Source organism: Salmo trutta, chromosome 8 (assembly GCF_901001165.1).
Source record: "Salmo trutta chromosome 8, fSalTru1.1, whole genome shotgun sequence".
Taxonomy (NCBI): Eukaryota; Metazoa; Chordata; class Actinopteri; order Salmoniformes; family Salmonidae; genus Salmo; species Salmo trutta.
Window position 1 is genome coordinate 50,517,358 of NC_042964.1, and position 14,472 is coordinate 50,531,829.

A 14,472-nucleotide genomic window follows, 5' to 3' on the forward strand; every position below is an offset into this window, starting at 1 on the left:
TCTGAGCCGTGGTGAAGCACCAACGTAAGGTATTCTGTGTTGTTCTGAGCCGTGGTGAAGCACCAACGTAAGGTATTCTGTGTTGTTCTGAGCCGTGGTGAAGCACCAACGTAAGGTATTCTGTGTTGTTCTGAGCCGTGGTGAAGAACCAACGTAAGGTATTCTGTGTTGTTCTGAGCCGTGGTGAAGCACCAACATAAGGTATTCTGTGTTGTTCTGAGCCGTGGTGAAGCACCAACGTAAGGTATTCTGTGTTGTTTTGAAACAGATTGCTTTTGGCGACGATCAATTGTAATTGAGGCGTGGGCCCATTTGTATTTGACAGTTATGTCTGAGGGATAACACTTTCCAAATGTGGTGGTTACTTGAAACCGTTAGAGAGACCTAAAGTACCTCAACACACATTTTTGGGAGCGATGCGAGCAAATTAAACTGCAAACATTTATTCAGCATCAGAGCCTCATTTTGATCTGTTCAGTGTGAATTAAACATGGTTTGATTTACGATGATTATAACTCCAACAACAATAAACTTGAACAAGAGGACTTCAGTATTATGTCAATTGTGCTTGCCTAAAATCAGCAGTCATTTTCCGATGGTGTATGTTTGTGTTCTTGTCAGTTCCCGAAAGTGCAAATTTGGTGAAATGTGCCTCATCAAAATGTTCCATTTGCAAGTTGCTTTTAATGACTTATGTGGATCTGTAAAATGTCAATTGACATCGGAGCAAGAAATGATCCGAGTTCCTCGAGAAGCCGTTAAAATGTATCACAAAGCCAAACCGCCCACCAAAATGGCAGTTTATTTAGCCAAAAAGCAGTGGAACATTAAGTCTGCGCTTAACAACAACGCTTTAAATGACCATTCAGCTTTGTTTACCTCATTTAAATCTAAAGACCGACAGAAGATCATCAGTGGTAGCTCTGATCTAATAGCTCTCTGGTGAGAACGTCAGAATGTCAGTTGCAGAACGTTGCCTCCAGTTTGATCAGTTCCGTTTTTGCATTTTCTTTTAAAACGATCAGACAAGATACAGGTCTCTCACTCTCCCGGACAGATCTACTGTCTGTTTTGCTATGGGTTGACTCCTCTGTCTTTGTGTCGCCCGTTCAACATGCCCTGCCTCTCTAGTCTGTCCTCCCCATCTCCCTGCCTGGCTAACAGATGCACGGAGCTGCGTGAAGGCATCCGTGGATATTTGACTTGACGTTGTAAATATTTTTAAAGTAGCCATTTAAAACAGAATTATTGAAACATTAGTCCAAGGAGGCTGAGGTGATACCATGCGTGTCCCGTTAGTTACATTTCATCTGTGTTTATATGACACTAATTTCCACAGATGCTTTGTGCATCTGGATTTGTCGGGTAGCCCCCCTCCCCCACAACCGCCCTCAACGGAACAACACGAATGTGTATTTGATACTTTGCTAGCTAGCAACTTAATTGGAAGAGACTTAATTGGGAAATGATGCCCATAATGTACGGTGCTCAGCACGTCACTCCGCTGAGATGAATGTCTAAAACACATTTTTACGAGAGAAGGGTATAATCAAACTGTTAGGTTGTTGGGGGTGTCTGGCGAAACATATGTGGAACATACCATATGTGAACAGCCCGACATCTGTGCCTCTTTTTTCCCTTCCAGTTCTGTTTGTGTTGTGGAGGCAGATGAACAGGCTGTGATCCCCATGTTCTGGTCTCGACCCTGTTGATACAGGCAGAGTAAACAGCCATCCATCCTCCCTGTTGCATGCTACCACTGGCTGGTGCAGGGCTGGAGTGGTACATTACATTGAAGTCAGACGAGACCCATCCGTCTGTACGACTGGCTGTAAATCCACCTCCTTTCACCCTGAGACGGGTCAGGACCAGGTTGGGGCTGGACACCATCCGTACAATGTTGATACGTTACAGAATGTGCCCTCTTTACAACGGAACTGTTATCACAACCAAGGTGTGTGTGTGTATCTGAGAGGGCTGGCAGGCGAGAGAGAGGGCGTCGTCAGAGACACCCGGGGGTCCTCCTCTATTGGCTTATTAAGGTCTTATGTCATCACTGACGTACATTTACATTACAGTCATTTAGACAACAGTCTAGGTCAGACTCCAGACCAGACTACTGAGATGGTGTCCCTGTTCCTCTGGGGGGGGGGGGGGGGGGGGGCGTTTCCCCTCAGGGCTGGTTAGGGTTGAGACTGAAGCAGCACGGAGAAGGAATCCGTTAAACTCCACTGCTGCTGGACGCCGTCTGTCTGCCCAGCCTAGCCAGCCAGCCAGCCCAGCCAGCCAGCCCAGCCCGCCCTCACAACAGCCCCAGTACAATACGGCCCAGTGGAGCTCTCTGCCCTGTGGTGACCTTCTCATGAAAGCCCTCTGTGCCGAGGGCTGATACCCGCCATGCAAACAGTGGCAGGCGTTAGCCACTCTCAAGGAATGCACAGTGGTTCATATATAAAAGGGTCAGTGCCTCGAACTCAGCAGAACTTTGTCACTCTGAGGGAGGTTGTGTATCGCTGTTGACTCTAGTGCTGCCTGTCAGCCGTGTATTGTGTCGTAATTGGCCTCAAGTGGGCCACATCTCCTGTACTGTATACATAGTGCATATCGTCCAGGGCTGGGGCTGTGGGCTGTGTAGGTGGGACACACTGTGGTCACTATGTCAGACGGCCCGGCTGACTCCTTGTGTCACGTACGGGTCAAACGGGCTCTGCCATAATCAGACAATGGGTTCTTTATGGCCAATGGGTTGATCAGCCCCTAACTCCATCCCCCTGAGACATTCTGCACATTGAATGTGAAGTAGCCACTCCATGACAGTCCTCCACAACCACCATACTTTCCTCCACTGACTGTTGTTCATCTCCTCATATTCTTTCTGTCCTCAGACCGAGAATTTGGACACCTGCCTCAGTTTCCTGGACGCCAGAGGAGTGAATGTACAAGGGCTCTCCTCAGAAGGTAAGACTGAATTCTTATTTTTTTATTAAGTTGAATGTATAATGATGATTGTTAACCCATGTGGCTTGAGACAAGGCTAGGAACTAGGACTGTGGTTGTACCGTTTCTTAAACTATGGGTCGGTACCCCAACTGGACTCTGGGCCCGCAAATATTTATATTTCTTCTTGATTTGGGTCATTGGGTCACGGAAGGACGGTGAATTTCTCATTTGGGTCTCGAGCTGAAAAAGTTTAAGAAATCCTGATCTAGAAGACGTATTTACCACAGGATGGAAGGAAGTGAATGTGTCGTTGAGAGTTATAGCAGGATCGGTCAGCCTAACTACGCACGGTTTATGAATGGCCCATTTGAGGTTACTCTCCTCCTACAAGCTGCTATTAATCAGATATACAGCCCTACTCGTAAGGGTGTTAACATGTCTGAAGTAGCCCCACAGTAACTAGCCAACTGTTATTTAAGACCAGTGTTTGTTGTCCTGGACCCCCGGCAGTTTAACTCCCCTCTAAAGTTTGGGGAGGTGACGATGCCCTTGACCTATCGGAACAGCCGAAATAGCCGTCCCAATACTCTGACCGGCTACTCTAAATTCTGTCCCCCTAAAAACAGCAAAGTGACTTTGCCCGTCTGGAATTGAAGAGGGTACCTAAATATACAGGCTATTGGGTTACTCTGCTCTGTAGCCTTGTTCTTGGTCACTTTGCATCACTTTTTTATGGCCGTGGGTCTCTGTCCCCCTGGGCCATGTGTGTGAGGAGTGGGCCAGGCGTGGGTCTATGTCCCCCTGGGCCATGTGTATGAGGAGTGGGCCAGGCGTGGGTCTATGTCCCTCTGGGCCATGTGTGTGAGGAGTGGGCCAGGCGTGGGTCTCTGTCCCCCTGGGCCATGTGTGTGAGGAGTGGGCCAGGCGTGGGTCTCTGTCCCCCTGGGCCATGTGTATGAGGAGTGGGCCAGGCGTGGGTCTATGTCCCCCTGGGCCATGTGTATGAGGAGTGGGCCAGGCGTGGGTCTCTGTCCCCCTGGGCCATGTGTATGAGGAGTGGGCCAGGCGTGGGTCTCTGTCCCCCTGGGCCATGTGTATGATGAGTGGGCCAGGCGTGGGTCTCTGTCCCCCTGGGCCATGTGTATGATGAGTGGGCCAGGCAAGGGTCTCTGTCCCTCTGGACCATGTGTATGAGGAGTGGGCCAGGCGTGGGTCTCTGTCCCCCTGGGCCATGTGTATGAGGAGTGGGCCAGGCGTGGGTCTCTGTCCCCCTGGACCATGTGTATGATGAGTGGGCCAGGCAAGGGTCTCTGTCCCTCTGGACCATGTGTATGAGGAGTGGGCCAGGCGTGGGTCTCTGTCCCCCTGGGCCATGTGTATGAGGAGTGGGCCAGGCGTGGGTCTCTGTCCCCCTGGGCCATGTGTATGAGGAGTGGGCCAGGCGTGGGTCTCTGTCCCCCTGGGCCATGTGTATGAGGAGTGGGCCAGGCGAGGGTCTCTGTCCCTCTGGGCCATGTGTATGAGGAGTGGGCCAGGCGTGGGTCTCTGTCCCCCTGGACCATGTGTATGATGAGTGGGCCAGGCGAGGGTCTCTGTCCCTCTGGACCATGTGTATGAGGAGTGGGCCAGGCGTGGGTCTCTGTCCCCCTGGGCCATGTGTATGAGGAGTGGGCCAGGCGTGGGTCTCTGTCCCCCCTGGGCCATGTGTATGAGGAGTGGGCCAGGCGTGGGTCTCTGTCCCTCTGGACCATGTGTATGAGGAGTGGGACAGTCATTCCATATACCCCTAAGCTAGTGAGGACTATGCTTCATTGAATTAGCTGTGGGTTCTGCAGACTTTTGAGGCCTCCATACGCTTCTGCTTAGTTTTTACGAGGCGTGGAGTTTGAAAAGAAACGGGACGTTTGATGTACTTGGAGGGTATAGGATTTTTCCAAGAAAACAATCTAATAATCTTCTAGGAAAAAAAATCCAGAAAGGCGTCTTGTGGGCGACCTCAGCCTCAGATGTGCCAGATTTAATGATCTTGTTTGTCGCATGCGTCAAAGTACCGGAAACACCCCTGATATAACTTTATAGCAAGCAAACAAAGACTTAATACATAGCATAATAAAACTGGACTTCCTCATTTTCTGTTCAATGCTAGAAAACAGCCAACAAACGGTACAACAACCATTCAATGTCCAGCACTCTTTTGTTCTGCCAGGGTATTCAACACCCGCTTTTCAGTTCCACCAGTTAACCCGCAGATAGGTTAATCCGTGCCTGCTGAGATCTATTCAAGGGTCACTCGCTCTAGTCTAAACCAAACCTTTTAAAAGCAGGTGTGAACCTCTAAAAGTGTCCTTCCTGCAGTTCATAGCCATGTACAGCGAGGGGTCATCCGTGACAGGTCGTTAAGTGGTGGCAGGGTCTGTACGGTGAGGGAGAACCAGCTGGACGGCAGGGCCCTGCTCCCACTGTGACGACTGTGACACGAGCCCAAACTTACTCCTTGATCTCTGTGGGCACAGATGCCTGTTGGAATAGGCCTGTTTTTCCTAGCCTGGTTAGCACTTAACCGCCTCTCCTTGCTGGGTCAGTGAGGACACCCATACTCACTCTCCTGATCCCCAACATGGGGATCACGCCTACTGTCTCCTCCACTCTGTAAAACCAGCAGTCCATATCTTCTGCCTTCATCAGATAACTAGCTGGAAGAAGCACAGGTCAGGACCAGTTCTGGATGGAACTCAATTTGTCAGCTGGTTGGGGAACAGAGTAGATGAAAGGGGCAGAGAATGTATAATACGAGGTTTAAAGACCTCAGATCATATCACTTTTGAAAGGGAAATGTCTAACTTCCTCTTTCACTACAGTCAAAGTTCGCAGCCTTGGTTGTTAGGGTCAAATGTTATTGAAAGAGGCCAAGGCTAAATCGGCCCGCGTCTGGGGATTAAATCCAGGAAAGATTAATTGGTGGGAGCGGTTCAGCAGTCTAATTTTTCAAACAATACTTTTCCAGTACCATTCAGGCCTAGCAGAACCCTCCATCTACCTCCTCCGAAGTCCTTTGTGGCTCGTAAAATCCACCCCCAAAAAAGACAAAAGGTTAAATGAAACCGCGTTAACCACTTAAAAGTCCCTCGAAGCGGGGCCCATATACTCTGACCGTGGCCCAAGGAGGACTGGCACCAAAGTGCTGACAGCACTTAGCCCACGTTGCGTTGAAACTGGGCATAAGACATGTGCTCCTGTATGGTGGGGCCAATGGAGCTTAGCATAACTAACCATAATTGGATAATTCTGAGGGAGAGGGTCTCTGGAAGCAGGCTGAATAGAAAGAGTGGGAGCAGACTGGTAAAGCAGGCTGGTAAAGAGCAGGCTGGCGTTAGAGGAAACCCTATCATGGTTGACCTCCCTCCGTTACCCGATATCTGGATCAAGTTCGGTTCCATTTTCCTCAGAATCGCAGCTGTTTTGTTTTTCTCTAATTGACAACCCTGCTGCGATATCTGTGTTTAATGAATTTGTTCCACATCCAAATGAAGCACAAGGAGACAACTGGTCACATTGATATCAAATGTCTGTATTTACAGTATGAATAGATGTTCACATGGTCGACTGCTTCTTTCTCATACTCTTTAGGATGGTTTTCCTTGAACCAGATTAAGACAATCCTGGACTAGTAAACACTTTCAATGGAGATTCTCCATTCAGCATGTTTTTTTTCCCGGGAAACTGGCCCTTCATGTTTCAAATAGTAACCTCAAAGGCCCTGTATTTCTGTTTTGCTATTGTGTTCTACACAGTAAATCTCCAATTATTCTGTGGCCAGTGACAAATTGCTTTGCCGAATGAATGTGGGACGTTTTCGTTCTTCAAGTGAATACTGCCCGTTTGGACTGCTGCACTGTAACAATATAAATGACTGCTTCCTGGAGTTTGAAATCGAAAACGTAAAGATTAATCTTTCCAACTTTTTGTAATCGGCAAACAACAGGCCAAGAAAGTTGAGCCCCCTTACGTAAACTGCTGTGTCAGCTGTTGAAATCTTTCAAACAGCGTCTGTGTCAGCTATTCTGATATGAAAAGACATTTCACAAGTGGATGCGTTAGCGCTCCGATGACGGGGGCTGAGCGAGAGATACATTTTCATTCCTGGATTTCAGATGAATCATATCACAGTTGATAGGCTCCCTTTGTTTTGCAGGGAGAAGTGAACTTTAAAAGCATTTTAGAGTAACTTTAGAGTGAATGTGCAACCTAGTCAGAACCCATTTCTCACAAGGACGAAGTCACTCAGCCAGTGGTCTTAGGTGAATCCCTAGTGCAATAACTGTGAAATAGTCAATATCAACAAAATGAAATTCAAAAATAGGTTGCCATGGTTACAGTTAAATTAGCCACTTGTTCCGTTAGTAATAGCACACTATACCTGACTCACTATTTCAGTCTCACTTCCTCATTTTGAGTCTAAAACAACACTAGACACTCACTTCCCTTGTCAGATGTGTGTTTGTGTCTTCTCTGAGCCAAGCCAGGGATCACACAGGGCGGTAATATATGTCATTTAGCTAGCTGACGCTTTTATCCAAACCAATTATAGTACTGCGTACATATATTTCTGTATGGTTGGCAGCAGCGAGATTTGAACCCACGTTCCTGATAATGATGTGCTCTGTTCCCCTGTCTACCCGTCAGAGATCCGGAATGGGAATCTAAAGACCATCCTGGGACTGTTCTTCATCCTGTCTCGCTACAAGCAGCAGCAGCAACAGCAGCAGCAGTACTACCAGTCTCTGGTAGAGCTTACACACCAGACCACCGGGGCGGCGCCGGCCAGCCCCCTCAAAACGCAACCAGAGATGCAGTCCAGGTAGGCTCAGTTGTCCTCACATCTCAATGGCGTCGTGTGAAGTTGGCGCTAGATGCTACATTTTGGGTCAGTTTTGCATTTTCCTTACTAATGGTTTTCTAGTCACATTTGCAGCCACTATGCTGGTGTGTTATTTTGTTTCTGAACACATTTGATCTTGGAATATTTTTACTTTGGTGTATGGTTCAAATTGAGCTTGTCTCGTCCAAACAGGTCCCTGCTATGTACTGTCACACCATTTGTATTTATTATGGATCCCCATTAGCTGCTGCCAAGGCAAAATTAGCTGCTGCCTGGGGTCCAGCAAAATGAAGGCAGTTTATACAATTTAAAAAAACATTACAATACATTCACAGATTTCACAACACACTGTGTGCCCTCAGGCCCTTGCTCCACCACTACCACATATCTACAGTACTAAATCCATGTGTATGTGTGTGCATAGTGCGTATGTTATTATGCAGGTGTCTGTGCCTATGTTTGTGTTGCTTCACAGTCCCCGCTGTTCCATAAGGTGTTTTTTTAATCTGTTTTTTAAATCAAATTTTACTGCTTGTGTCAGTTATTCGATGCGGAATAGAGTTCCATGTAGTCATGGCTCTATGTAGTACTGTGCCTCCCATAGTCTGTTTTGGACTTGGGGACTGTGAAGAGACCTCTTGTGGCCTGTCTTGTGGGGTATGCATGGGTGTCCGAGCTGTGTGCCAGTAGTTTAGACAGACATTTTACCATTTAATAAACAGATAGGAGCTAACAGAGGAACATTTCAACACTTTGCAGAAGTAGACAGAAAGTGGACACTGCCGCTGCCCACTAAGCAATAAAAACAGGAAGGGATCCAGGCCCATGTGATGTAAATAGACAGCCCAGCCTGAGAGAAGCATCTAAAGAGAGGTTTAAAGTACCACACATGGGTGGGATTCCCCTGGCGAGCTCAGGTTACACCTCCCAACCATCCCAACCAGGCCCTGGTCTGGCCTGCTGCTGGTGTACGGATGTATTCTGAGGTACCCGGTGTTGATCCTCTGGTCACTGTCAGGACTGGGGAGCGCTAGGGAGGGAGAGAGGCAAGGAGGGGCAGAGTTTGAGAGGCTATAACTGAATAACTGAGTCTAGGGGCTTTAGCATGGCTGTGGGTGGGAGGGGTGCACAGAGAGGCACAGCTGCCCCTCATTCCTCCCTCTCGGGCCTCAGCTCCCTGGGACCTCTCCCAGTCAGAGGCAGCAACAAGCAACAGGTGCGGGTCCGATACCCCTGCTGGCCTGGTACAAGGCCGACGCTGGCATTCCAGCGAGACTACCACCGTCATGGCAGGATCACCCAGTCCCACAAGCCGGGCCTGGGTGATGTCACACAGCAGAAGTAGGCCAGGAGGCCATAAGGAGCCAGGAACCAGAGGCATAGTTAAATGTATGGGGCTGGCTTCCAACAACACCCAGGATCTGCCAGGATTTCCTCAAGGTCTGCCAGGCCCAGTAACGTCTCATTCCCCTGGGTGCGATTATTAAATCAACACCCCACGAGAGGTGATGCTCCACAGCCCATCACTGCTACAGGAAGCCATTGTTCTCCCAGTAGAGAAGTGGTCAGTGTGGTGGTGGTTTTAATGGAGAACCAGATACGGTGTGTGTGTGTGTGCGTGTGCATGTGTGTGTATGTGTGTGTCAAAAATCTGACCCAAACCAGGATGATTTATCATTCTGTCATAAATAGTTCAGAACCGACACAAGAAGGATATTTAGGTATTCAACTGTAGGGGAATATGAGGACATGTTACATTAGCCAATTAGCTTGAGCTGTAAAGTGTTTCAAGTGAAATGTACTCTGAGTAAGCATTTACCTCTCTGCCCGTATGACATGCAGGTTAGCATTTTTCATCATGAATCTTGTACTGGAGGCAGCTCTGCAGAGTGGACACTAGTTGGAACAGCCACAATGTCATTGAACTTAACCCTAACCTGAAGCACACTGCTAATCCTAATGCCTAACCCTAACCTTAAGCACACTGCTAACCCTAATGCCTAACCCTAACCTTAAGCACACTGCTAACCCAAATGCCTAACCCTAACCTTAAGCACACTGCTAATCCTAACCTTAACCACACTGCTAAGCCTAATTCCTAACCCTAACCTTAACCACACTGCTAACCCTAATGCCTAACCTTAAGCACACTGCTAATCCTAACCTTAACCACACTGCTAAGCCTAATTCCTAACCCTAACCTTAACCACACTGCTAACCCTAATGCCTAACCCTAACCTTAACCACACTGCTAACCCTAATGCCTAACCTTAACCACACTGCTAACCCTAATGCCTAACCCTAACCTTAAACACACTGCTAATCCAAACCTTAACCACACTGCTAAGCCTAATTTCTAACCCTAACCTTAACCACACTGCTAACCCTAATGCCTAACCCTAACCTTAAACACACTGCTAATCCTAACCTTAACCACACTGCTAACCCTAATGCCTAACCCTAACCTTAATCAAAGACTAAAAATCACATTTTTGTTTTCATGCATTTTTACAGTATAGCCAATTTTGACTTTGCAGCTGGCCCATCTAGCAGAAGTTTTGCATCAAGGACAAGACTCATCCCAATAAACGTCATCCTGCGTACAGCATTGTTTGATTTCACAGACATGACCAGCCCTGTCTGGATCTCTTGACCAAAAATACAATCTAGGACAATGTAGTCTGATCCACCGAACAATGCAGTGTTGCTTTTTATATAGCAATTATCAATTATCTTTCACTCACTTAATCACACACACACACGTCCTCCTCTCTCCCCCCAGACACCAGTGAGGCCGATCAGGGCTCCAGCAGCAGGTGCTGGCTATAGAAAGCCCAGTGCTGCAACTGTAAATGTGAGCAGGCCAAGTGCTCTGTACGTGCGTGCGTGTGTCTATGTTGGGGGGGAAACTCCCCATTGGTGGCCCGCGACACCCAGGAGCCTCTGGGGCTGGAACTGTAGAAGGTAGTGGGGCAGCATCTGCGATCCCTCCCACTTAACTCATCATGTCCCATGGTGAACAAGTTGACCCCCTTGTCTCGCGCTCGCGCCTGCCCACTGCCAAGCCCCGGGAGAGAAAGAGTCTTCTGCTCTATGGGAAAGCCAAACCAGACCCCTCTAGGTACTGTACTGAGTAGAGTGTCGGTGCCTGTTGGCTCTCTGTTCTGATTTAAAGCCAAGCGTGCTACTGTAGTTGGATTAGGAGACTGTGTTGATGTCATCATGAACTGGTAATTGACTGCCTTTATTCAAACTAGTTTCACGTCTATGCTTAGTATTATTGCCTGCATACGTTTTGATGTGTTATTTTGTGAAGTTGGTTGAAAGGGAACTATGAGTTTCTGCTTGTGGAGATGTTTCTGTATGTCGTGTCTGTAAGTGAATCCACTCTATAGTCTGTAAGTGAATCCACTCTATAGTCTGTAAGTGAATCCACTCTATAGTCTGTAAGTGAATCCACTCTATAGTCTGTAAGTGAATCCACTCTATAGTCTGTAAGTGAATCCACTCTATAGTCTGTAAGTGAATCCACTCTATAGTCTGTAAGTGAATCCACTCTATAGTCTGTAAGTGAATCCACTCTATAGACTGTAAGTGAATCCACTCTATAGTCTGTAAGTGAATCCACTCTATAGTCTGTAAGTGAATCCACTCTATAGTCTGTAAGTGAATCTACTCTATAGTCTGTAAGTGAATCCACTCTATAGTCTGTAAGTGAATCCACTCTATAGTCTGTAAGTGAATCTACTCTATAGTCTGTAAGTGAATCTACTCTATAGTCTGTAAGTGAATCCACTCTATAGTCTATAAGTGAATCCACTCTATAGTCTGTAAGTGAATCCACTCTATAGTCTGTAAGTGAATCCACTCTATAGTCTATAAGTGAATCCACTCTATAGTCTGTAAGTGAATCCACTCTATAGTCTGTAAGTGAATCCACTCTATAGTCTGTAAGTGAATCTACTCTATAGTCTGTAAGTGAATCTACTCTATAGTCTGTAAGTGAATCCACTCTATAGTCTGTAAGTGAATCCACTCTATAGTCTGTAAGTGAATCCACTCTATAGTCTGTAAGTGAATCCACTCTATAGTCTGTAAGTGAATCCACTCTATAGTCTGTAAGTGAATCCACTCTATAGTCTGTAAGTGAATCCACTCTATAGTCTGTAAGTGAATCCACTCTATAGTCTGTAAGTGAATCTACTCTATAGTCTGTAAGTGAATCCACTCTATAGTCTGTAAGTGAATCCACTCTATAGTCTGTAAGTGAATCCACTCTATAGTCTATAAGTGAATCCACTCTATAGTCTGTAAGTGAATCCACTCTATAGTCTGTAAGTGAATCCACTCTATAGTCTGTAAGTGAATCCACTCTATAGTCTGTAAGTGAATCCACTCTATAGTCTGTAAGTGAATCCACTCTATAGTCTGTAAGTGAATCCACTCTATAGTCTGTAAGTGAATCCACTCTATAGTCTGTAAGTGAATCTACTCTATAGACTGTAAGTGAATCCACTCTGAGGTTTCTGGGCGGTCGTGTTTCAATGTTTCTATATGTAATGCTATGAGCATTCCTGTCTTTTCTCACAGGCTTCAGTTCATCACTATATTGACAGTTCCGTCTAGACTATCCGTTGAGCTTTAGATGAGCTGTATACAGCAATGTGGTATCAATGTGGTATCAATGTGGTAAGGGATTGTGTAAAGGCGCTAGGCAGGCATGTATGTGTCTTTACTTTGAGAGGTAGAGCGAGAGATGGAATTCCCACTCCCTGATTTAGCCTCGTTTAAAAGGGCGTGTGTGGGTGCGTGCGCATGTGTGGGTGTGTCACCGTCGGAGGACATCTTCATACCTACTGTCAACAGAGGAATCTGCCGTTGTGGATCATGAAGGGATTAGCTATTGGCTGACCTCAGAATTGTGACACTGTTGAGGCAAAGTGAATAGATAACCATAGCTCATATCTAATAGGACAGCGATGCCTCTCCAATATAGCTCTCATATGCTATGTGCCGTTGTCGCAGTTCATTAGATTGCGCTCGGTGATGTACGTCCTAATCAATGTGACCTGACAAATTGTACAGCGTATCTTTACCTCACATGTTTTCTCCACATGGAAATATCTTAAACGCTAGAGGGTAGGAATATACTGTGGCTTTTATGTTCCAGTAGACTTTATAGGGGATGCATTGGGCCACAGGGAAACATGTGCTGTGCAGTCCACTGTCAGTTGAATTAAGTGAAACACATGCTGCTGTACAATTTCAATGCACTGTAGGCTAGTGTAGCGCTAGCTCTTTCTACCAGTTCCACAGACCAGTAGCTAGTGATCTAGCCCTGTGACCATCTCTAACTTTAAACCCCATCCGTTAACCTGACACTAATGCCTATTCACAATAGGGCCAGCTGAAATATGAAACTTAGGGAGAAAATGGGAAAAGATCCAACGCACGTTCATGTTAAAAGATGAGAAAGGTTTGAGCAGAGCTGTTGCGCCCACGTTGCAGCTTCATCCTCTGGGAATGATGGCTTCTATTAATCATGGCACCGCGGCTGTCTTCCTTACGTGAACCGACCATTTACTTTACCCCTCGCACAAAGGATTCTGGGAGGAGAGAGGATAGAGGAGTGAGTGGGGCGCATCGTTGGTTACGGGGGTTTTATTACGTCTCTGTCAGATGGCATACATGCACCTTCCATTAGCACAATCATATGAACAGGTCTCTCAGCTAGATATAATGGGAAATTGCCCTGTGTGTGTTTTTGAAGCTCTATGGAACTTCCCTAGCCCTTTGATGCTCTATGATACTTCCCTAGTTCATTGAAGCTCTATGGTACTTCCCTAGCTCATTGAAGCTCTATGGTACTTCTCTATGGTACTTCCCTAGCTCATTGCAGCTCTATGGTATTTCCCTAGCTCATTGATGCTCTATAGTATTTCCCTAGCTCATTAACGCTCTATGGAACTTCCCTAGCTCATTGAAGCTCTATGGTACTTCCCTAGCTCATTGAAGCTCTATGGTACTTCCCTAGCTCATTGAAGCTCTATGGTACTTCCCTAGCTCATTGAAGCTCTATGGTACTTCCCTAGCTAATTGAAGCTCTATGGTATTTATTTAGCTCAGTGGCATACAGCAGAAGAAGAGCCATGCATAATGGGTATCTCAGAGGTCAATTAGTAGCCACCCTTAACGGCGTTGTCAGAAACCAGATGTTTTTGGTTTTCAGGGATACAGAATTTTCAATCTAACTTCCGTTTCCCCTAAAAAACGGAAGTGGAGACTCCGCTCAGGTGCTTTTCTACACCTGCTACGTTTGGTTAATTAGTAGCCAACAATGACTTGGCACCTCTTCAAAATCAAAGCCTTGTTAATTTACCAGGGAGAGAGAGAGCGTCCACAGTTACGACTTAGACAGTCAGTTTGACTAAAAGTCATTTGAACAGGAGCACTACGCTACGTCAAATGATCGTTATCACTTTCATTGGGAGTTGGAAGGCCAACCATGCATTGATAAGGGTATGGCTCTGTGTTGCCCGGTTTTAATCTAAGATAAGATCTCTTCAGTGGCCCTAATGAAACCAACTGAGAAATAATGTCTAATAAATGATTTATTTATTCTGTAAAATGGAATACGTTCTCATCGCAAGTGG

The 14,472-nt window shown here is 46.5% G+C and overlaps 1 protein-coding gene across 8 annotated transcripts in view; it reads left to right on the forward strand.

The window, feature by feature from the left end:
• The window catches only part of LOC115199164 (neuron navigator 3), a 389,962-nt gene that overhangs the window by 229,475 nt on the left and 146,015 nt on the right, over nucleotides 1-14,472 (forward strand). For all 8 annotated transcript variants that reach the window (XM_029761788.1, XM_029761784.1, XM_029761785.1 and 5 more), the window contains exons 4-5: nucleotides 2,886-2,958; nucleotides 7,624-7,798. In XM_029761788.1, coding sequence (XP_029617648.1) covers nucleotides 2,886-2,958; nucleotides 7,624-7,798 — 248 coding nt within the window. The remainder of the gene's footprint in view (nucleotides 1-2,885; nucleotides 2,959-7,623; nucleotides 7,799-14,472) is intronic.